The sequence below is a fragment of the Lampetra planeri genome, chromosome 21 (assembly GCF_965212315.1).
Source record: "Lampetra planeri chromosome 21, kcLamPlan1.2.h2, whole genome shotgun sequence".
Lineage (NCBI taxonomy): Eukaryota > Metazoa > Chordata > Hyperoartia > Petromyzontiformes > Petromyzontidae > Lampetra > Lampetra planeri.
Genome location: NC_136127.1, coordinates 6,572,449 through 6,595,807, shown reverse-complemented (window position 1 = coordinate 6,595,807; position 23,359 = coordinate 6,572,449). Strand labels below are relative to the sequence as shown.

General features: G+C 46.1%; 1 protein-coding gene across 3 annotated transcripts in view; it reads left to right on the top strand.

Annotated features, from left to right (window-relative positions):
• Positions 1–21,364, top strand: part of LOC144724595 (uncharacterized) — a 47,507-nt gene extending 26,143 nt beyond the window's left edge. For 2 of the 3 annotated variants that reach the window (XM_078603855.1, XM_078603856.1), the window contains 12 exons: positions 155–1,900; positions 6,212–6,330; positions 7,664–7,772; positions 8,183–9,052; positions 10,506–10,774; positions 11,647–11,755; positions 12,602–12,892; positions 13,420–13,664; positions 14,793–14,902; positions 15,735–15,792; positions 17,909–18,030; positions 18,824–21,364. In XM_078603855.1, the coding sequence (XP_078459981.1) occupies positions 155–1,900; positions 6,212–6,330; positions 7,664–7,772; positions 8,183–9,052; positions 10,506–10,774; positions 11,647–11,755; positions 12,602–12,892; positions 13,420–13,664; positions 14,793–14,902; positions 15,735–15,792; positions 17,909–18,030; positions 18,824–18,861 (4,086 nt within the window). In that variant the 3' untranslated portion in view covers positions 18,862–21,364. The remainder of the gene's footprint in view (positions 1–154; positions 1,901–6,211; positions 6,331–7,663; positions 7,773–8,182; positions 9,053–10,505; positions 10,775–11,646; positions 11,756–12,601; positions 12,893–13,419; positions 13,665–14,792; positions 14,903–15,734; positions 15,793–17,908; positions 18,031–18,823) is intronic. The other variant, XM_078603858.1, reaches the window with a different exon arrangement.
• The last annotated feature ends 1,995 nt before the right edge of the window (positions 21,365–23,359 follow it).

Sequence of the window (23,359 nt, the reverse complement as noted above, 5' to 3'; positions counted from 1 at the left end):
TGTATAAAGAAAATATGGCAACAACTAGGACCCCTACAAATCTTTTTGCTTTGTAGTTTCATTCATGGCTTTGTGCGATAACTGTCACATACTTGTGCAACAAAGTTGTTGCACAAGGACATCGATTGTTGTCTAACTTACTCTCCCTCCGCAGGTCGTCCAGGAAGATGTGGACCGTCGCGGTGATGGCACAGAACTGCCTCCATCCGGAATTCTCTCCGAACTTCGGAAGATTTTGAACGATGGGGGAGACCACACATCGGACGGTGCGTGGAGCCGCAGCCTGGGTGAAGTCCTGCGAAGAGCCTTGCAAGAAATCAATTCCAGTGCAACCTCCGGGGAAGCTGGGACTAACAGAGCGGCAAATCTGGACTATTGTGCGCTCGGACCTCAGAAACCGGTAGCAGCAGAGGGGTGCAGCAATGCAGCCCAGAGTTGGAAGGGGCAGATTACAGAGCTCCTCAGGTTGTTGTCGATGTTGGAAAGCCGTACAATTCAGAAGTGCGGTGAACAGGAGAACCCTGACACCAAGTTGTTTAGGTCCCTGGAAGCCGAGCTCCACTCGTTGCAGGTTTTGCTCGACATAAAGCACACCGAGGTGAAGCTGCTGCAACAGCAGGTTCAAGCTTGGGGCGACCAGCAACACTCGGCCGAGGTGAAGCAAAAAATGAAAAAATCCACGTTCACGCACTTCCAGGTGTCTCTCGAAGACCTAAATGCCTCGGTCAGGGGCGAAGAAACTGCAGGTGGAAATGGCGCTCTCCTCAACGGTGATTCCTTCGCCCTTCAGAAGCAGGTGTTGCAAAAGCAAGACGAGATAGTGTCCTTGCAGGAAAAAATCCAGGAATTACAACCCTTAGGACGTCAAGTGAAGGAGATGGAAACAATCTTCCACGGCCTGAAACGCCAGCTCGTGCAAAAAGAGTCTGCGATCGTGTCACTGCAGTCGTTGGTCTGCGAGCTCAGGCTCGGGAGACGGGGACTTGAAGGAGGCTGCAGGGAGGAATCCGAACACGGCGCGCAAGACCCGTCTAACGTCGCGCACATGACTCTCGCCGCCGGTAAGGATCCAGAGCTCCAGTGTCTTCAGTCGTGCATTTCTGAGGTGGACCACCTGAAGGAGCGACTTAACTCCATGTCACGTGGTGCCGAGACCCTGCGGTCGCAGCTGAGCCAGAAGGAGGTGGAGGCTGAGAAATTTGAGCTGTGCGTCGCGGAGCTAGAGACGCTCAAACAGCAGCTGGATTACGTGGCGAGGGACTGCGATGGACTGAAAGATCGGCTTGCTGTGAAGAACGTTGAGATGCAGACGATGCTGATTCCACCCGTTCAAGAGGCAGCCGAGGGTCAGCCTGGCGAGGCCATACGAAGCTACCAATCCCTTTGCGCACAACTTGAATGGCAGAACACAGAAATCCGCTCTCTGCGCGCTCACATCGTTGAGCTGGAGGTGCTGAGGCACCAGTTCCATTCGCTCAGGGAAGACTACACGAGTCTCAAGTGGCAGCTCTCGCAGAAGGACGACGAGATCGACACGATGGAGTTCCGCATCCAGGAGCTGCAGTCGGTGTACAGCGGCTTCATGGACGAGAGCCACGAGCAAGCGGACAGCCTGGGCAGCGGCAAAACATCGCCCGCTTTTCCCCAACAAACAAGCGCGGCCGCTGACCGGGAACGCGCTCAGAATTTCGACACCACCACGACAGCTGCCACCGGTGCATCAAACCCAGAGTCGGAGTGTCCAGGAGCAGATGCCGCCCACTCTGCGATGTTGTCACAGACTGACGCCGCCGCCACCGCCGAGGCCTCGTGCCTGAATGCCGCCGCCACCGCAGCGGCATTCGGCGAAGACGGCAAAGGCGAGCAGCGTCGGGAGCACGGAGGCCGCACCGCCGTCCAGGTACTGCGGGACGCGTGTGCGGGTCCCCCGTTGTGGCAGCACGTGGCCAGGCAGAGGAGCAGGATGAGCGAGCTCACCCGGAGGCTGGATAGGCTGTGGGCTCCAGGCGAGGGGTTGGTGCGGATTATCCTGCCGGGGGGTGGAGGAGCGGCCCCAAGGGTAGAGGGGGCCGGCCCGGAGGGTGGCGGAGGCGGCGGCGGCGGCCAGTCGAGCAGCGTGGCGGCCTCGCATGTCCTCTGTAAAACGGTCACGATATACCTGTGAGCGGGGCTTAATCTCTGCTGCACCCGGCATGCCATGTCCAGTATACGTCTCGCTCTGGCCATTGCTGCCAGTTGATTGCTACCCACTCCAGTCCACGAGTGACGTGGGAAATGTTCGGTGAGAAATTAAGCCCTGCCTGTGAGTGTTTTTAACAACCGGGCTTGGTGAGGGAGTCATGGGGAGGGGGGTGGTGTTTAAATGCCTGGCAGACGCTTGCATTTCTGGTGCAATGGACGTTTCTGTTACACTAACTGCTGTGGCTATATTTTATGTGCATATATATTAATGACAGCTTATTTTTAACTAATGCTTGTGCATGTCTTTCAATTTTAAGCAAATGGAAATTAAAGTGTAAATATTTGTATATATATGAAATAGCTATTGGGAATGTGGCAAAAAAATCTAACTCGCAAGTGCAATTAACAGGGGAATTTATGATTAATAATGTTGTCTTGGGAGGTAAGGACTTGGAGGACATATGTTTAATATATACACATCATATACACGTCACAATAAACTTTATTATGAATAACCCTCCTGCCCAATGGCTTCTTGCTTCGCCAAATCTGTGTCCTAACCCATAAGAATGACAGTGTGCTTGTGTGTCTTTCATATTGTTATTCCATGCCTTCATTTGGATATGGCCTTTTCTTCGACACAAAACTCTTAAAAAACTGTTGCAAATTTTAAACTCCAAAGCCAAACATTATTCATGCAAGAGCAGCCGATGATCTGGCCGTGTTTCCAAATGACTGCCAGAGCTTCAGGTTTGTTCCCAGCCATTCCTGCTAAATACGCTGACCATGATGAGCATCCTATTTGTGGTCGGTGTCTCGCAACGTGAACGACATCGATGAATTCCAATATTGCAGCATTGAAGAGTGTAACGTGTATTAATATGGGGGTGGGAGATGTTTGTCATACAGACATCTGTATGTATGTATGTTGAACTTAATTAACACCGTACATAGCCAACCGTGCTAATCCGAGGTGCGATCGATTGACATAACATGGCCCTATGTCAAAACCCAATTGGATGCATCGACCACAAATAGTCTGCATCAACAGCAGACCAAGCTTTCTCACCTGATGACGGACGCTTGTGTTGCGCCCGAAACGTCGTGATCTATTTTATTTTATACCTACGTGACTTTACCGAAAGAACCAAAGAGTACTTGCCATAAACATTTTGTCTGTGCTGTGCCCGACTAACTGATCGTAAAGTGTCCACGTGCACTGCAAACATATTAACGCATTTTCTTTGACTGTGACAATACATGTTGAAACGCAAACGGTCGCACATCTTTGTCATCATTGGCTTGGCTTCTTATGCGGCCTTTCAAGCGCATCCTTTTTGCCAACTTGGTCCGAATTAACGCCTGTCAACCCCTAGTGCGCATTGATTCGCTGTCTCAAGTCTTTGCGTGTGTGCATTGCATTCTTAAATTTCCTTATGAAGCGATTTAACCACTTGCACTGTCGCCTAAACTTTCTTCTTACTTTCTTTATAAAATCGCGTTGTATATCCGTGTAAATTACGTGTCCAGAATGATGAAGTTTGATATTAAACTTCTTGGCAGTCTTAATTCGTCAACACGTTATGTTATAAATGGTGTAATGTACGTCATGAAAACTAATAGTTTACGGATGACCTCTGAAATGATAAACTCTTTAATTCCCAAATAATTTGTGGACACTAAGTGGGAGGATAGCAGTTGGTTGTCATGTAACACAATTTACCATAGCAGCCTAAACTAATTTAGTATTCATTACACACAAGAGTATGTATTTGTGTTAATCTTCACATATGCTGTGCATTTAACACGATTGAATAAATAAGCACGAGCCAGTAACTTAACGATAAACGACAGATTGAAGCTGCGTTTTTGGAAAGCAAAATCGAGTTTTCAGCACAATCTCCAGGTCTACCACATGCAGTTGCCGCCAAGACCTGGAATGGAAGCTGGGGCCGGAACAAAACAAATAAAACCAAAATTGCAGGTCTTGTTTTCAGCGCCACTAAACCTCCCAGGTGCATGAGCATGCAAGACATGTCTGCCCTGTCTGTAGCCTACACTATTTCTTGCTAAATGTCAACGTTAAAACTCGATTGCATCGATAAATCTGTTCTCTGCGTGCAATGACCCATGAGGCACGGTACGTGAACACGTGGCTTTTATTCGCATCCTTATTATGGGTGTAACAGTGAGTTCATTCAGCGACAAATATAGATTTTTGGGCTCACAATACGTGCGTCGAATCGTACGTGTAAGGCTAAACGTTTCTCTTTTCCACATCCTTCCAGCCACTAGAGGCTATTCACAGTATAAAAACAAACAAATATATAGATTTTAAAAAAATCAATTCAAGGCGGTGTGGGGTACGGACCCGTTGCGTCTCTCATGTTTACAAATGAAATTTAATAATTGTATCTGACATGGAATTTCATTATTGCCAGTGAGTATAGAAATGCACATTTATCATATAGGACTGCATCAAGACACTACCCTGTAAAAGGTCCTCTTTCCATTAACCTCTCCAAATTCAGTTTCCCAACTCCAAAGTAATTGTTTTTTCAGGACACCCCACTTTGAAAAGGCCACTTTCAGATTTCATGTGTGAAGTTGGCCTAAAGCAGCCAACAGGTAAGTTTCTAGATAAAATCTTCTTGCCCGTGTTCCTTGAATGATTGCTCATATCCAGGTGTAGTCCATTTGGTTATCGACTAGTGGCAGGGAATCCTCTTGAGTCGTGAGCCAAACGCGTTCCGTAACTTTTATTTATACGGCCCATAACCACATGAAGCCTAGCAGTTCAAAACAGTCCACTGATGACATCGGTCTGTGACTGAAAGCATCGTAGCTACACCAGTGGGGTATTGGAGGGAAATATTTTGACCTGCCAATACCATCTCCAATTTTAGCGCCCTCGGTCAGTTCTGTCACTGCAAAGGCCGAGGTGCGTGTTTATTGTGTGGGCCACCAAAGGTATTTGAAAGTCATAATTTGGCCCTCTGCAAGAAAACTGTTACCCAACCTTGCTATAGACCTTTAAACCGACCAGCACCTCCCATATCCAAAACCTGCTGCTTATGTAAATAATGCCAGGAAAGCACATTCTGATAGGCGGTGGTTTTGTTTGGCAAGTTTCCGTCACATGGTCACCCAGGTACCCGAACCCAGCACCATAAGCGAAGCTCGTGAACTAGCAGGGTCATGCGTGGCGGGTGACGTCAGTGACATTGTTTTTTTAGGGCAGAGGTGACCTCAAAGGTAAGAATTGTGTTAATGTTGGTATGTCTGCATATTGCTTCTGGCTGTGACTTATTTGCATAGTCATCGAAATCCGCAGAAGCCTTAAGTTGAAAAAGCATGTTTTGTGTAATGTAAGCACTACAAATACTGCCCATGCTTTTTTTTTGATAAATGTGCAGGGTTAATTTTTAATGAGTTTTTTTTACATATTTTACCCTAATTTTCCCATTTCATGCAAACGATCGATCAGCTTCCAAAACTTAAGTCGACACTTTCTATGATTTTCACTGTGCCCTGTGGTGGTAGCATTCGGCTGCACCGTGATGGATGTCGCAAATAATGGAGGGGCAAGCTGGTGACCTATAAAGGTATTTCAACCTGACGGTGTAAACCTCAAAATAGCTTGCCATATCCTCGTAATATTTCGTATGTAATGATTCCTTCTGCCCCTCCCCCCTCACAGTTTGGTAACTGAGCACGATTCAGGGGGTCGCAGATCAATTCAAGAAAATGTTTTCAACAAAATGGGTGAATTTTTAGTGCCTCCTCGTGGCCGCACTGGTCATGCAAACCCGTTACAACATCCAAGTCGTTCATAATTGATTCTCACACGCATGATTCCATGCCTGTGTCATAAGCGCAATTATTATAAATCAGTCCATCCTTGTATATCTCATTAAAAGTTAACATTGTCAGTGTCCGCGAGTTGTTAAACTCGCTCAAGAGCGAGAACACTGCAATTCCGTTAGCAACCGCCACGTGTGCCTCTGTGTCCCCCGTGTTCGAATGGCAGTGCGGCGCCCAGGCAGACAAAGACGATGCGAAGCGATGGGACATGCCCAGCAGCCAAGCAGCACTGCAGGTTGCAGTGGATGCCCAGAGGGCTTCCCTGGAGGAGGTGCACGCACTCCGGTAAGAGCATGGCCTCAAGAGCGTACAATGAATGAGTTTGGGTAGTGGGGAGAGGCTTGAGCTCAGCACGAGCCAAGGGCTGGGGTTGATCTGAAATGCATGGCGCCAGCTCTTCATAAGACAGTTCTCTGCAGTGAGTACCATATCTTGAAAAACAACAGTGCTATGCCTCAATCAAATTGACGCTGAACCGCTTGAACATTCCGAAATTCGGCGGTAAACGGGACCCACCACGCAACTTGCAGATATTTCAAAACGGGTCGGGGTGAACAAGTGGTACTGGAAGGCGGTGGTTGGATGGCTCAGAGGCTCCAATGCAGAACTGACACCGCTGAGAACCTGAATTAAAATCCAGGCAGCTGGGTTCTCAAGTGTCTTATGCCGGTCACCAATGACGGCACAAAAAAACACGTTAAATTTGGTTCTGCACTTTAATTTGGCTAAATGTTGGGTTGAAAGTCACCTAATTTTTTTAGTTTTCCAGGTAAGGCCCACGGAGCTATATGGCTCTGTTTCAGAAGTGACCTGGCCACAAATGATAGCTCAAAGAAGTGGCTTATGTGTACATTTTTAGTTGGCAAATACTCTAAAAGCATGTTGATTCTAAATGTGGAGGGAACAAAAACAGAGGACCCGGAGAAAAATCTGCGCGACCACAGGCAGAACATGCAAACTCCAAATATACAAGCGTCATGGTCGGAATTGAACCCACGACCTTCGGCATACCAAGTCAGGTAGTTAACATTTCGCCACAGCAGCGCTCCAATTCATGTTGAAGCACAACACTCTCATGCAGAGCGAGTGGGAAAAGTGCTGCCTCCTACTGCTTGGACCACACGTCGTTTGAAATAATCTTGAGCATCGCTCCCGAACATGAAAATATCTGCTGCTGTGTTAGATTCGAATGGGTACTGTCTCATGACATGATACCGATAGCACAATTGGGATTAAATTGGGGAAACATTACGAAAAAGAGTGGCAAAAACAGGCGTGGTGGAAGGCCTTTAGGCAGGGAAGGAACATCAGTCTGTGAAATATTTCGTTGGGTTGAACAGATGGTGCAGAGAGCTAACAGAGGAGCCGATTGTTTGACAGGTGGCTCTGGTTATCAGCAGGGTTCTTAGATGGTATTGTGAGTGGGAATTAAGCCTTGTTCAAGCAGGGGGCTTAAGCCTAATGTGATTTTCCTAGAACTTGGATGTTCACTGCATGCCTGTCTGTGATGCAGCACGATACTGGCGAACCAATCAACTGGTGCCATCCCAGTTCTTTGTTTATCATAACTGACACGTCACGCTACCTTTTGAATTGTCCATTTGTTTGTGTGAAACAGGCTGGCCCTGGCGATGAAGGAAGAGGAGCTGGAGGCCTTGAGAGTTTTCATGTCCACACCGCAAGGAGCAGTGGAGCTGGCGGGAGAGAGCGGATCGCACAGCGAGGAGGTACGTGTGGGATCTCCCATTCCCATGTATCTTTGTGTTATTTGTACACGCATGTAATCTTATTATTATAAATATTGAGAAGGGATATATTTTACGTTTATTGATTGGTGCATTGTTAAACGTAAACTGGTGAGTCTGGAAGCTCTGTCTATGAGCTACGTTTATATTCCCTTATCCGAAAGCTTCAGTCACAATGTGGTGAACGTTACAGAACATTCAGTACTGCCACAGTCATTTGCATCGGCCACCGTGATTTCCCTTCTCTCCGGGTCTTCATAAATCCTCTCTACATATCATTTACGGTCTTCCCCATCATTATTTTTTCTGTTCATATAAGCTCCTTTACTCTTGTATGCATTGGTATGAACTATATTAATATTCGTGTGTTTCTGTTGCATGCGCTACAACAGGATGCAGCTGAACCTTCACATGCGGACTCCGACGGAAGGCAACAAACGCAATTATCCAAGGTCGCTAAGGACAAAGCCGCTGCGACAATGTCCAAAAATCTGCCATCGCAGCAGTTGCTTTTGGCTGCTCTTGAGGGACCGATGCCCGAGCCTGACACAGACACCACAGGTGATACTGTGTGCACAAAGGCTGCCCTAAGTGTTGCAGATTCTGAACATCCCATCCAAGGCCAGCATCTGCACTTGGAATCTGTACCCCCGCAAAAGGATCTGGCAAGAGGCTGGCAGAAATCTGGACCTTGTCGTGGCAGCTCCCCCTCCCAGGGAACTATCCCTGGGGAGACGAGGAAGCTTTCCAGAAAAGAGACAATGAACAAACAAAAGCCCGCAGGCAGGTCCGCGAACGTTAAGAAGGAGCCCGCCTCCCAGACGAAGCCTTCGAGCAGGGCGGCACGAGCCACGCCACCAATGGCACTGCCATGCGGAACGTGCACGCAGCTTGAAGCGGAGAGGGACGGCCTCGTGGAGGGTTTGAGGATGGAGAGAGAGGCCTGTCAGCACCTTCGGCAGCGGCTGCAGGTTCTGCAGCAGGAACGGTCGCGCCCGGCTATCGGCGGTGACGCGGACGTGGCTGGGAGTGTCCCCTCGCGGGGCGACCGCTCTACGGCCCGAGGAGATTTGGACGTCGAGCAGAGGACGGGGTCCCCCTGCGAGCTGGTGGAAGGAGCCACGCCATGTGGCACGGACTGTGGAGATCAATCGGAGCACGTGGAGACTCGGCGGGAAGAGCCATATGGGCCGAGCCTGCCTGTGATTGAAGGTTCTGCTTCTGGAGTTGAGACAGAGATGCAAGCAAGCACTTGTGTCAAGGTGAGACATACCTATGGGATATGTTCAGGGTTATCTATATGACATTGCGTTTGTGTGTCTGTATGTGTGTGTGTCCAAAGGCAGTGGTAGTTTTGCGGTTAGCGCGCTGCGCTATGAACCCAGTGACTTGAGTTTGATTCCCGCTCATTGCCAACACCAGTGACGATTGTAATCGATTATAATTGTCTGAACCGGTCCTGGACCTCCCCTAGGTCGACTCAGCCTCAAATAAGTACCTCATGTGGTGTGTAAACATCGCCACTCGGGAGTCAAAGGCGGTCGGGCGTGGTGTTGGCCACCCACCCTCTCGTTTACCGTGCCGGCCTTCATAGGTACTCGCTTAACAGCTCTTGCCCCAACAGCCTGTTAAGGCCATACAGGTAATATTTGTCTTGCGTGTCCAAAATCCACTTTGATGAACTGGGAGAGATGTGCGAAAGGTAATGTGTAAGGTATTGCTTGTCAATGGCATGGATATTTGTTTTTTTTCTGGTAAGATGTCTGCTTACAAATAATAATTATAATATCTGAATGAAACCTGAATGTTAAAGAATATAAATGTAATCACGAAAAATTGTATCATAGTTTGGTTACAGATTTATCTGAATAAAAACGGTACATAAATACATTTTAGGGATAACAAAACGTAAATCAATCGATTAAAATGAATAATGCTTACAATGTGATGTATTGCAAGTGTAAAAATAATTTACTTTAAATGGATGCACATTATATAGAGAGAGTTGTATTAATATTACATTGAGCCTAATAGAATAATGAGTGTTTAACACATAGGCTTTCGAGACCAATATTATGTATAGATATATAACATCAATATTTAACAAATGAGATTGGAAATATGGGGCAACAAAATCATGATGCTAAATCATATCAGTTTATTAAATAACTAGGGGCAGAGGGTGTCCTCAATAATTCCATACTTAGTACGAACAATATTGGAATAATCTTGATTTGAAGCTTTCGTGACTGCAGGAATCCATACTCTTTGGTTCTTTCGGTAAAGTCACGTAGGTATAAAATAAAATAAAATAAATCAGGACGTTTCGGGCGCAACACACCTGATGGCGGACGCTTGTGTTGCGCCCGAAACGTCGTGATTTATTTAATTTTATACCTACGTGACTTTACCGAAAGAACCAAAGAGGATAGTATTGGAATACTATATAAACTAGCTACGGTGGTGCCATGGTTAGCGTCCTGCACTAAGAACCCGACGACCTGAGTTAATTCCCTGGCCACTGCTAAAATTACCGAAGATTAGTGATGAGTATTATCCGAACAGATCGTAGGCCCCCCATTCACCACCATGCGCTGACCAGTGTGGTGAAGTATGATCAAACAGCTCCCATGACCGACACAGCAGTGGATTCACAAAGGGCCGTCAGGAATAATTAAGTACCGAACAAATTCTCTCCCTCTGTCTCTCTCTTAGGCTGCAGAGAAACTTTCCCTCCTGAGTGGCTCCCGGACAGAGGATGGGACGGCTGACACGGAGATGACCAATGGGAACAGGGACATAGCCGGGCCTAGCGAGGGCTCTGGCTTGGTCGCATGTGACGGTGGCAGCAGCAGTCGCACAGCTGGCCTCTCCTCCGACAGCACCGATCTCTCGAGACGCCACGGTCTGCTGCAGTGTGCATGCAGACGACTGCAGCTGGTGTCAACGACCACAAGAGATCTGCTGGCCCAGATCAGCATCAGGTATGTTGAGCTGTTTTGCTGCTTCTCTCGCAAACCAGTTAACATGCGTAGTGGTCACCATTTAAACTCAGAGCATTGGGGTTACCCATTTGAATCCAATCCATGGTTTCTAATGGTCGGCTGCGTCAAAATATGCGGCTCTAATTTGCGTGTATTGTTAATAATTTTCTCCAATTACAAACGAGGCTTTGGCTTATTTAGCTTCCAAGGTTAAATGTTCCATTGATGCTGCCTTAGGTTTGAAGATTACACACTGGTTTCAATTGTCATTTGCACAACTTCCAATTACTTTCTGTGGTTCAATGGCCCATATTCTGGCAAAGGAGGTTTCTTTCGATCCTACTTTGGCAACAAGCAAATGTTAAAGGAGATCAATTTTGGCAATTATAAATAAGTAACAAGAGCCTTTGGTATCTATATCAATGCTTTTCATTCACACGTGTACAGCCCTCTTTGCCAATCAAGACTCGATGAGGGCCCCTCATGCAGTTAAGGTCGTGGGGGTTATATGACCACACCTCACCATGCTGTTCGGTATGGGTTGGAAGGTGGGGATTGCAGATGAGGATGCAAAAATGCTTTATCACAACAATGGATTTTGCTGCACTCCCTTCTGCTGCGCGCCAGCGCTCGACATCCGCCTACAGAAACCTATTTGTGCATGTTTTTGTCGCCCATCAAATCACGATCCAGGTTAAACCCAGCTTCGGTTCCGAAATATGATGAGATGTATGTTGAATTTCTTTCGCGCCGTACGTAGCTAACCGTGCTAATCGGAGGTGCCGGATGAGGTGCATTCTTGGCGATTTGTCATCGGCCACATTCACACAACACCATGTAACTCTGCCCTCTGTGCTCTTGCCGTGCCCCAGGGTTATCTCTGTGGTTGACTTGACTCGGGATGAGGAGCTGGCGCAGCTCTTGCGACGTTTGAAGGAGCTCGACGCTGAGATCGCCCACTCGGAGGCCGATCTGACATGGGTAACGGCCGCCCCCCCTTCGTTCCCCCTCCACACCGAGTGACTTTTGCCGTCTCATCCCGATTTGTGGGAGAAACCTCGGAAGTCGTTTATGGAGTGTTAATGAATATTTCGCATGTACTGATAACGACTCAGATTTGCTGATGACCAGTGGCATAGCTATGGAGCAAGCAGGCATTGAAACTTCACTGGGGCCTACGGGCTGGAGGGAACCCAGGAGGTACGCATGCGCAAGCCTTAGACCATGCTTAACCAGCGCCTTGAGTGCCTTGCAGAAAAGTGCTTTATAAATGTTATTTGTTCTTAGTAATATAATATGACATTCTTATTTATCTATCCGGGAAAGCATTATTGAGTCGCAATACATTTTCAGGCGGTACTGTTTTTGCAGTTCATTTTTAGATAATGTTTTTTTTTGGGGAGAGCACAGGAGTACGCAGAGAAGACTCGCACATACGAAGGCATAACACTCACAAGATCTGCACAGATAGCCTTCCGAACCCATTTGCGGTGTTGCCGTGTTCTTGCAGGGGTTTAAGATAAAAACAATTGTTGCAATTGACCAACCCTTGCCCCTGAAGCACTGCTGTAGATGTGTGGGTACCACCACACCCAACTTAGTAGGCCTCTCTCCGAATTACCAATTGAGGAGCCCCATAACAGAGCGCTGTCATACATTGTAATTCAGTTTTTTTGTAAAGCGTCTTGAGATATGATTGCAGTTAGACCTGTTAGCGTAAGTCGCACTCGGGCAGATTATCTTGACAAACGATTGCATTGAGACGACGTCGTAATTTGAAACCGTGGTCATCGTGTCGTCGTTGTTCGTCCCCGGCGCGGCGATCAGGATTCGCGGCTGGCGAGCGGGGACCCGTTGGGCCGTGTGGCGCGGCAGCTGAGCGAGCTGTACGGCCGCATGACGGTGCTCTCCGAGGAGAAGGAGGCGCTGAACGCCGTCGTGCTGGACCTGACCCGCTTGCTGCAGCAGCGAGCGCAGACGCCGCCCCCGCGGTTGACGGGCGGTCCCGAGCCGGCGCCCACCTGGAGGAGTGACCGCCAGCTGGTGCCGCCGCCACGCAGGGCCAGCCGCGGCAGCCCAGCCACAGAGCGAGCGATGCTCTGCGTGCCCATCGGAAAGGCGAGTACAAATTATCTCTTACACGACGAGAGGGTTTATTGAATATTTTGCGCGTTTTATTACAATGCCAACATTCGGCTCGTCAACAGCATCGTCAGCCATGATCTGTCCACTGCTAGTTGACGGTCTCCCCAAGTCATCACCATTCCTCATGGCCACACGATGCCACTGTGGTCTCGCACCTACACACGAGCTGATCTTGTTGCTCCATCTCCACGGTGGACTTACTCTAGGTGGATTAAAGTGTGCCGATTCCCACCACTTCTACGACATCTGATTAGTTAGGCCAAAATACCTTATGTAGGGGCTCCCTGTAGCGGAGGCCCTTCTGCCAGGGGGCTGGCATGAGCAAGCATCTGCAGGACTGCACCTTGACCTTATTATAGATTTTTATATCCAAACCATTCAAATTCATAATTTTAAATTAGTGACTCTTAACAGCATATTGTAAATCCCCCACCCACTCTTAACGGCATATTGTAAATCCCCCCCCCTCCCTCACCTCTTGTCAACTGCACCAACCACAGTTCCAGTCGCTGCACCGGCGGTTCACGAGAGCCGAGAGCCAGCGCCGCGCCCTGCTTCACCAGAAGCGCTACCTGCTGCTCGTGCTCGGCTCCTTCGCCGGCCCGGAGCAGCCGGCGCTCGCTCTGCTGGCTCGCCCTCGCGTGGAGCTGCTGCTCATCGCGCGGGAAACGGCCGCCAACGCAGCCAACGCAGCCACGCAACGGCGCTTTCGCGTCGTGGCCCGGGCTGTCGCCGCCACCTGCAGGTGAAGCGTGTGTATTGCACCCGCGGCTGTGGTATTGTATTGTGGGGAGTGGCGGTGTAGCGGTTAGCGTGGCTGTTCTACGAACTGGGCGAGCCGAGTTTGATTCCCGCTCACAGCCAACACCGGTGACGATTATCCGAACCGGTCCTGGGCCTCCCCTAGGTCGATTTAGCCTCAAATGAGTATCTCGTGCGGTGTAAACATCACCATTAGGGAGACAAAGGTGGTTGGCGTGGTGCTGGCCACCTACCCTCTCGTGTGCCGTGCCGGCCTTTATAGGTGCTACTCGCTAAAAGCACTTGCCCGAACAGTATGTTAAAGGCAAAACGTAGGATCTTTGTCTTGTACTCACAGCAGGGGAGGGTCTGTTGGTTATCTGTGTAAAGAATGAGAAGCAAAGGGAGGAACGACGATTTGGATTGATGTAATAAATAAGACATTGAACAAAACGGTGAGAGGATAGCTGCAGCAACAAGGTTTGTATACGACAGACAGACCGAGGGAGTTATTTCAGCTTCGTCGCTCTTTAAGCTGACGAAGAGGTCCTGCGTCAGCTGGCAGGAGAATGTGAACTCGTTCAATAAATTAGCGACAGGAATAAAACAATCTGGATTGGGTCGGTGGTAGTGAGAGGGAGCAGCTTTCTGGAAGAGGTGATTAGAAAGAGGATTCCTTGGGCAGAAAACCAAGACGTTGGAAAAGAAGGCGGATATCGGAGAATGTTTAACAAGAATGGACATATGGACAGATCAAGCGACCAGAGGAAAACAGCGGTACATAGAAGAGAGAATAGTTTCTTAAACCTGTTGTAATCCTGGGATATTACGTATTTCGTTAAATTGCAGAAAGTGATGGTGTCAGCTAAAAAAGAGATGTTTGCGGAATGTAAGGGGAAACCAATTAAACTGTTCTTCTGTAGTTGTGGCTCAAGAACCCAAATTTAGAGCGTGGTGTTGTGTGATGCGGGGAGAAGAGAGTGGGATCAGATGAGATGGATAAAAATTGTGCAGTGGACTTCACCTTGGGCAAGTTAATTTAAAGACAGGCGCTATGCTCTTTAAATTACCACCACAATATTTTTTTTGCCCTCCGTTCATTGATGTACTTGAGTCATTTCCCCTGTTGCAGATTGAGGATGCTTCTGCAGAAGCAGCAGCAACAGCAGCAGCAGCGGCAAAGAGGCTGTACAGCACATGGCTGGAAGGTTGACATGCCCGTGACGGCGTTCAGTACACCGGGTAACATTGCGAGCACCGGCATGCTTATGGCAGGCCTTCAAACGCGCACATTTTCCCCCAACCATGATGGTACAAGATCCATACCAATGTCAGCAGGTGTAAGTGGTCATATAATTGCAATGCTCAAGTAGAATGCAAGGGTGGCCGATCTTCTGGGTCTGCAGGGAGAGGTTAACCTGTTCTTTTACGTGAAGCGTGTAAGGCCTATTGAGCTAAAGAAGCTCTTTTAATTTTTTTTATTTTCAATATCGCACCTGCCTATAACGCCAATTACCATTATCTGGCTGCTATACATTTCCACATGATAATTTACTCATTTGTGGCCAGGTCACTTCTGAAAGAGAACTGATGCTCACTGGGCTTTACCTGGCAAAATAACAATAGTGTAGCGATTTACTTACCTTTCCCTATACTTAACAGTCCTATCGTTTGTCTCTGTATTGTTTGTTGTAGCTTTATGATCTGCCCCAACTGCACATCTGTGAAAAAGAGTTTCACAGCTCATCTGATTTCTCCAGGATAAATAAAGATGTTGATTGTGTTTACAGTTTTCTAAAGAAGTACAAATGAGCATCCTCCCTCTGATTTCCTTTTCCCAATTGCAGTCCTAATGCATTGCCTTCTTCTTGTACAGCATTTTGAGATGTGTTCAGCTTGATATGCCTGTAAATTATAATTGTATTTTTTAAATTGGGTTTCCAGGTTAATTTGTGCCCAAGTGAGGTCATTGTTATTTATGTATTCCCACAATGGTGTGAATTGTAATGGTTGACGCACCTGCCATTGTGAAAATGTTGAACCAGTCGTAACCCGTGTCTGTGTTTTGCTGCAGGCCGACACTACCGTGGTCATAGTCTGGATGAAGTAGAACGTGAACACTTTTGGAACTGGTGAGCTCTTATACTGCTAGCTTTTTTGCCCGCCCAAGGACGGGTGTATATTGCAGTAAGTCTGAAATAGTCAATAGAAAAGTTGTTCAGCTCGTGATTATTAATGAGGGCGGGGGGTTGCCCCATGTGGAGTGACGTCACCCCCTCATGGTTATTGTGGAGGGGTGCGGCATGTGGAGTGACGTCACCCGCAGGGGTGCGGCAAGTGGAGTGAGCGACCTTCTTGTGCGTTCGTGTAAATTTCCACGCGGGCATAAATATTAATGAAGGGGGGGGCCTCTGTTGCAGTGACGTCATGCACGGATGTAGTACTGTGCTGCATAGATTTTTTTTTTGCGTCCCTTTCTGTAAAGAAACGTCAGATTTGAATCGACTTTGCATAATAAATTATTTAATTCAGCTAGACCTTCTGTGTTAGTTTAAAAATCCACCCACTCATGAATATTCATGAGGGAGGTGGGCCTCATGTGGAGTGACGTCACGCGGGGGGGGGTGGGCCTCGTGGAGTGACGTCACGCGCGGGACGGACAGACATTTCTGGGTGATTATAGTCGGTAATGGCCTAGTGCTGACCTTCGCCCTGCCTCCTATCCCCTAAAGAAAATCATCTTTAACCCTTGAATTTTCCTGACAGATAAACTGACTTTGCTACGTACACTCACCCTTGAATATAGGCATAGATGGTGAAGCTTATAACAGGGTGTGGTAGATATTTCAGGACCTTGCTGTGTATATTGTAGTTTAGTGTGGAAGATCAGTGTTGATATTGCAGAATGTTCAAGCATCCAGTGTGAAACAGATTGAGATGTGTCCAAGAAAATGCAAGGTTTCATGACCTCCGATTAGCGCGGTTGGCTACATACGATGCGAAACAAGTTCAACATACATACTTACATGCATCTGCTAAAATTTACTTACTTTTTGGCACCTGGTTGGTGTTCCCCTGAAATGTTTTTTTAAAATCCTAGGCACTGCCCCTAATAAAATGTATACCTACGATCAAATTACTCTAAATGCACCCAAAATATCATTGGACCTTCTTTGCCAGTACCAACATATGAGAATAGGTTTTCCACTTTTTTTTGGCAACAAAACAGGTGTTAAGATGTTAAAACACCAAACTGAAACCTTTTACAAGGAATTATGTCTGCATTAATCACAATACTTGTCGTCAGAATGCAAACAAAAAACACTCTAATATATGCATTGTCTTTGAAACTGATTGGTCCACACCAGAGACAGCTGTCTCTGACCACAAGCATTGTGGTTAATGCAGACATGATTCCTTGTAAAAGGTTTCAGTTTGGTGTTTTAACATCTTAACACCTGTTTTGTTGCCAGAAAAAAGGAGAAAACCTATGCACCCAATATTTTGAGATCATAGAAGCGAAGCGGGATGATGAGCCTGGTTCGTACTTGGATGGGAGACAGAAAGGAAATCCCAGGTGTTATAGGGTTGGGCTGGGAGGTTCGTTCGTTTCTCAGTCCGCTTGTCTTGGTGATGGTCGTGGCGGCAGCATGTTGAGTAGTGGCGGTCCAGACCTCCCTTTCCCTGGCGACAGACTCTAGCTTTCCTGGGGAATTCCCAGGCATTCCCAGGCCAGCCAAGCGACATAGTCCCACCAGCCTGTCCTGGGCCGGCCTCGTGGTCTTCGCCAGGAAAAAGCAGTGCAGTGCCATGTTAATTCCTCATATGCATGGGTTTCTCTGGACACTCCGATTTTCTCTGACATGCCAAACATTCATGTCATAGAATTGGCCAAATATCCCAGTGCAGGACCCTCCTTAAATAAAACTCGGTGAGGCTTTCCCTTATATAGGGCATCTAACCGTTCTTCCCCCCCAACAAAAATTGTGTTCACCACTTCTGAGCATATCTCAGCCCAGATTTGTATGCTGGTACAATTTTGCTGTCGTTTCAAAAATTCGATGTATAGTTGCCTTGCTTCAGCTTACGTGAATCATAGCTCCACCTCATGCATTCAAAATAGAAATTCGTACCTGGCAAAAGTTAAAGTTTTTTACAACATAACAAAGGCAACGGCGTGAGTTCTCTGTAAAGTTATCATACACTCATGATTGAACACCCCCCCCCCCCTCCTCCGCTGTATTCTAGCTCACCGTGGTCCTCCCACAGTGCTCCTTGCGCTGACGAGCACAAGAACCCCGACTCCTTCCTGCACGACTTCATCAACAAGCTGGAGTCCATCCAGCTGCGCCTGGGGCCCTACTACACAGGTAACTAGTCGTAGCGTGTTCACCGCTTGTTGCAGAGGTTCGTGCTTCAAACCCCGGTGGATGTCGCCTGCACAGCAATTGAAGCAATGGGCACTCGTCTTAATTCCCTCCACTTATGTCCACCCCGCAGTATAAATGGGCAAAAACCACAGTTAGTCGATCAGCTGTGGGGTAAAGCGTGGATACACCAACATCCTTCCGAGATGTCTGGCCAGTGTGAAAGAGTAGGCCAAAAACACCATATAGATTGGTTCTCTCGAGCTCCATCTAGTGGAGGCCCTTCTGCCAGCAGTGGCATGAGCAAGCAAATGCAGGGTTGCAACTTTCCTCACAAAATTCTGATCATGTCTGTTATTTTGACCACGGAGTGTCCACCAGCCGTCACCTTGAATGTCAAGCTCAGCTTTACACCGTTTATGCCGTAGTCGTCACATGTTTCACCACTAGGTGGCCACACTGAACAGTTGACGTCCTCAGGAAAAGGACTGCGCACACCAAAAAGTTATGGGGTGTGATCACCGTAGGTGAAATGCCAACAAATCATAGCAGTCCACCACACTGGACATGATGTATGCGAAGGTTAATTGACATTGACGAAAAATGGTCTTTGAAATTGGGTGGGGGGAGGAATGGGGGTGTGCATTCAGTTCACTGAAAACTGGTTCCCAGAACCCTGCTGTTCAAGACTGGTTCGTGGGGTTTTGATAAACACTGAGGATGGAATACTTTTCACAGAGAGTGCAAACATGCATACATAATAACATGTCCTGCTTGTGTTGTGTTCGTGTTACAGAGACGTCGTCCTTTTCACGTCTGGCCAAGAAGCCCTGAGCTGCACATCTCCTTTGTCTTGGGGAGAGAGCGCCTCCGACTCAACTTCCAATGAACTCTACTTAACTAAATAATACATTGTTTTAGCTCTCAATGCCCCATGTGTCTCGAAAGACCTTGACACCACGGTCAGAAAATACTTATTTTATGAAGAAATATAACTTAGTTGTTATTTGTCTTTGTGTCTATTTAATTTAGTTGGAATGTCACTTGCCGGTCTTTACAAGGTAATGATGTTGTTTCAGTGCAAGGTAGTACACTACAATAATGATTAAGTTCAAGAAGAGATCCCCAGTGCAAGATAGTGCACTACAAGAATGATTAAGTACAAGAAAAGATCCCCAGTGTTAAGGTAGTGCACTACAAGAATTATTAAGTTCAAGAAGAGATCCAATCACCGGTGATAACTCTACCTTTAGCAATGAACTTCAATTTAAACCCTCGCACAAGGTGCAACTCTAGTTCTAGCTTAAACCCTATGACAAACCCTAGTCCAATCTTGAGCCTTATATATCCAGCCCTTTCTATTAGCTGAAATGGGAACAATTAAAGTGGTCTTGTTTGTTTAACATAAAAAGGTGGCACGTTATGTTTTTTTCTCCCTGATGTATTTATGTTCAAAGCTTGAGTGATAGACTTAGTTGATCAAATGTAGAAATACACTTTTTAGATCTTGTTTTGTAACAGCCTATTCAGATCTTGCTGAAGTCGAGAACTTGCACTTTAATGTGTAACACGATTGCCGTTCCAGTGGTTGAGGGATAATTTTCACGGTCCTTTATTTCTATAGTGCAGGGTTTTCTAAATCCAGGCCTCATGACTTAACACGGTATACCTTCCCATGTTTAGCAATCTCTGTTCAAACACAAATTAAGTTGTTACCTTCAGCATATGCATAATGATTGCTAAACACGCCTCGCATGACATAGGTAATTGCTGTTTTAGATTAAGCTTGCTTCAGAGATCACCTGAAACACACACACAAGATCTCTATCTTAATTTCAATTGGCAATCTGAGAGGAGACGTGTTTAACACCGATGTGTGTAGCATTGTAAATATATAGTTTGTATGTTGAGCAGAGAACATGGAAATCTATATCATGGTGGGTCATAAGGACTGTAATTTGGGGAACGGTGTTTAGAGTGCAGTTATTTATTTACTACTTTATTTATTATAGAATATTGCTATTTTCACCCTCCCCCGTTAAGACAGTCTCATAGTCAATGTTGAAATAAAATGAGTGTAATTACTGCAGTCTCTACAGTGGGTAGTACTTGCATAACTAATGCTAACCCATGCAGCAACAAACACTCCTATGGGCTAAAGTTTCTCATTCAGAATCGATACTTTATTTCCTTACTATTTTATTAATTCGTCATCAATATTATTTAGTGTTGTTCTTTATATACAATTGAATCCATAAATGAGCATCGCCTAATATAAAAGCATTGGCTATATCCACACTTGCACGATATGCATCGCAGGTTATGCAATGTAATTAATGTAATTAATATAATGAAAATCTCAGGTCGGAAATTAAAACTATTTGCACCAACATGCAAACATTCCATATTTATATTAACTTAATATACAACTTTATCTTTTAGCAGAGACTCTTCTGCAACGGTTATCGGCTACAGTATTTACATGTTATCTCAAAAATGTTAAAACGATTGTGCATGCCGGTCAAAGTAAATAAAACTGAGCCCATGGCAATAGGTTTCTCTGAACATCAATGATCCCCTTTAACATTAGTAAGAGGGGCGGTTGTTGCTTACAGTTATTTCCACATTGTCTTATAGCTCTGCGATGTGTTTTTGGGTTGTACTGCGTGTTGTTAGACATGATGTCTTGACGTCTACGTCCAGGGAGCTTCTTCAGCAACTCAACAAAACATTCAGTTTCTTAACAAGCTCCGAGCACATGCAGCGAAATGTTGGACATCATGCTGAACAACACACGGTACAACCAGAAAATGTATCGGAGGGCTGTACAGAACAACCGACGAAACCCACATTTGAGTATCACTTGTTGCCTTCGTTTAAACAAAGCTCACCTCCGTATTGCAAGTGTGAGATATATAGCTATGCAACTCCTTCATGCTACTTTGAGCAAGTGTCATTTATGTTGAGGGGATCGCTCTAAGTCATCCTGAAAGAAGCATAACATCTCATGTCTACCCAGTGCCTGGGCCAATTCTCAAGAACACTTGTAGCAATTTTCATAAAATTCCTTAGGTGGAAATCACTTGAGAATGTGTGTGTGTGTGCAACTGGCATCTAATCAGTCTCAGTAAGATTTGGGTGTGCAGATGCTGATTACAGAGAACAATTAGGGTCCCCCACGGGTTCTTCCCAGTCCAGCATTACAATATCAGCCAATCTTACCAATTTTCACATCACACTTTGTACACTTGAAAAAAAATCATAGACCGTTGAATTGTCAATGTTGATACGATTGTAATTATAATAAAGATAATAAAATAGTTTTATTATAAGTCTATACATTCATCTCGTGTCAATATTTCTTGTTGTGTTTACGAGGCTACAATGAACTTTTGGAAACGGCGTGTTTGCGATTCAAAGGGCACAGAATATGCTGCCACTGCAGTGTGGTGAATGTGTTTACGGTGAACTTGTACACTTTATAATCTACCCTGTACATGCAATAAAAACTAACGTGTTGAGCACCCTCGGCAATAACGAGGTCACAAATTACGACTCGTGTGTGCTTTTAAGCTCCAGTGCTATGTGCACTTTGAAGTTTGCTCACGTTCTGATTTATTATATTTTTGCTAAAGTGCCATCGGTGGCGTTAGCCGAAACGTAAAAATTACACATTTTGTTCAACCACTGAACCGAGAAAATAATTTAATTATTTTAAAGGCAAATGGGTAAATGTCACGGTGCATACACATCTCATCATTGTACTGTCAATAGTGACGTTTTAACTAATACAAGATCAGGTATATGTTTATGCAAGTGTATACCTACTCTTTGGTTCTTTCGGTAAAGGCACGTAGGTAGAAAAATAAAACAATAATATATCACGACGTTTCGATCGCAACACAAGCGGTCGTCCTCAGGCGGAAAAAAATAATCCAGCAGTGGAACTGCTGAGCCAGCGAGAGAGCTGTTACAACAAGAGATTATTTACGTGGCGATGGGCAAGCAAGCGGGGTCTGAGCTGTGTATACCATGCATGAACATATTTCAATTATTGTATTACGATTATAGAGATGTTTATTAATCAAATGTCCGACTCGGAATATATTCTGGAAGTATCCGATGAGCTCTAAAGCTCGTTTTCACAGATGTCCAGGAGGACAGGTCAGAACGTTACAACAATGAACAATATAAAAACACGATAGGAGTGAAAAGTACAGGGTGTTTTTAAAAGATGGAACCGATTTGAAATCGCTATATCTCTGCAACGACGAACCGCCCATGAATGAAACTCTTACCACTTGAAAGGGCGGGGCATAGTGAGGAGGGCGGGGCATAGAGGAGGGCGGGGCATAGAGATTTCAATGACCGCGAGATGCCTCTCCCAGCGCACAAACAGCCCCTAGCCTCAGTCATTCGCTAGATGGTGACCCCGCAACATAAGGCGTGTTGCGTTCTGCAGTTCAGCAAGACTGAATCCGTAATTGCGTTGCAGCGTGCGTTTCAACAGTGTTTTGACATTGATCCGCCAATGTCAAAGAGCATTCGTCGTTGGTACCGACAATTTGAGGAAGCAGGCTACTGTTTATGTAAGGGGAAGAGCAGAGGACGACCACGCACCTCAGAGGAAAACGTGAGAAGAGAGGCGTTTGGGGCGAATTCAACTATCGTCTCGATGTTGTCCGTACAGCAGGTGGAGGGCACATAGAGCATTTATAAAATGGTTAGTAAAACTTGATAACTCATTAAACCGTTTGTAACTTTTTGTGTAATTGTAACATGTTGCCATCGTGAAATATACTGCTTTGGAATTGGGTCAATCTTTTTTAAACACGCTGTATAAGGAAGGTAAAAACATCACTTTAAAACTAGATACAAATAAAACTAAGCTTTTTAATCTTACCAGGTAAAGCCCACCGAGCTATTATCATCTTGTTTTATAAGCTACCTAAATGATAAGCAGCTCAACGAAGTGGCTTATGTGGAAATTTACAGCAGCATTATAATAAAAATAATGCAGACGCATGTTTCTAAATGTGTAGGGGAGGATTTGGAGACACAATCCACGCGACCACGGGGAGAACACGCGTGTCGTCTCCAAGCCAATGATTCTGATGTAAATGTTGGCCATCGCTATGACTGCAGTGTACAAGGCGGTACAGATGTCTCGTGACCCCTCAATTATCGTGTTTTTCTATTGTTGTAACGTTTTGCAACCTACCCCTACTGGACATATTTATAGCTCGTTCGATTCCTCCGGTATAAATAAATATTCTAATTTTGAATGAACCTTCTGAACTTGTGTTTCCCTTGAACATGTGCTTTCCACGAA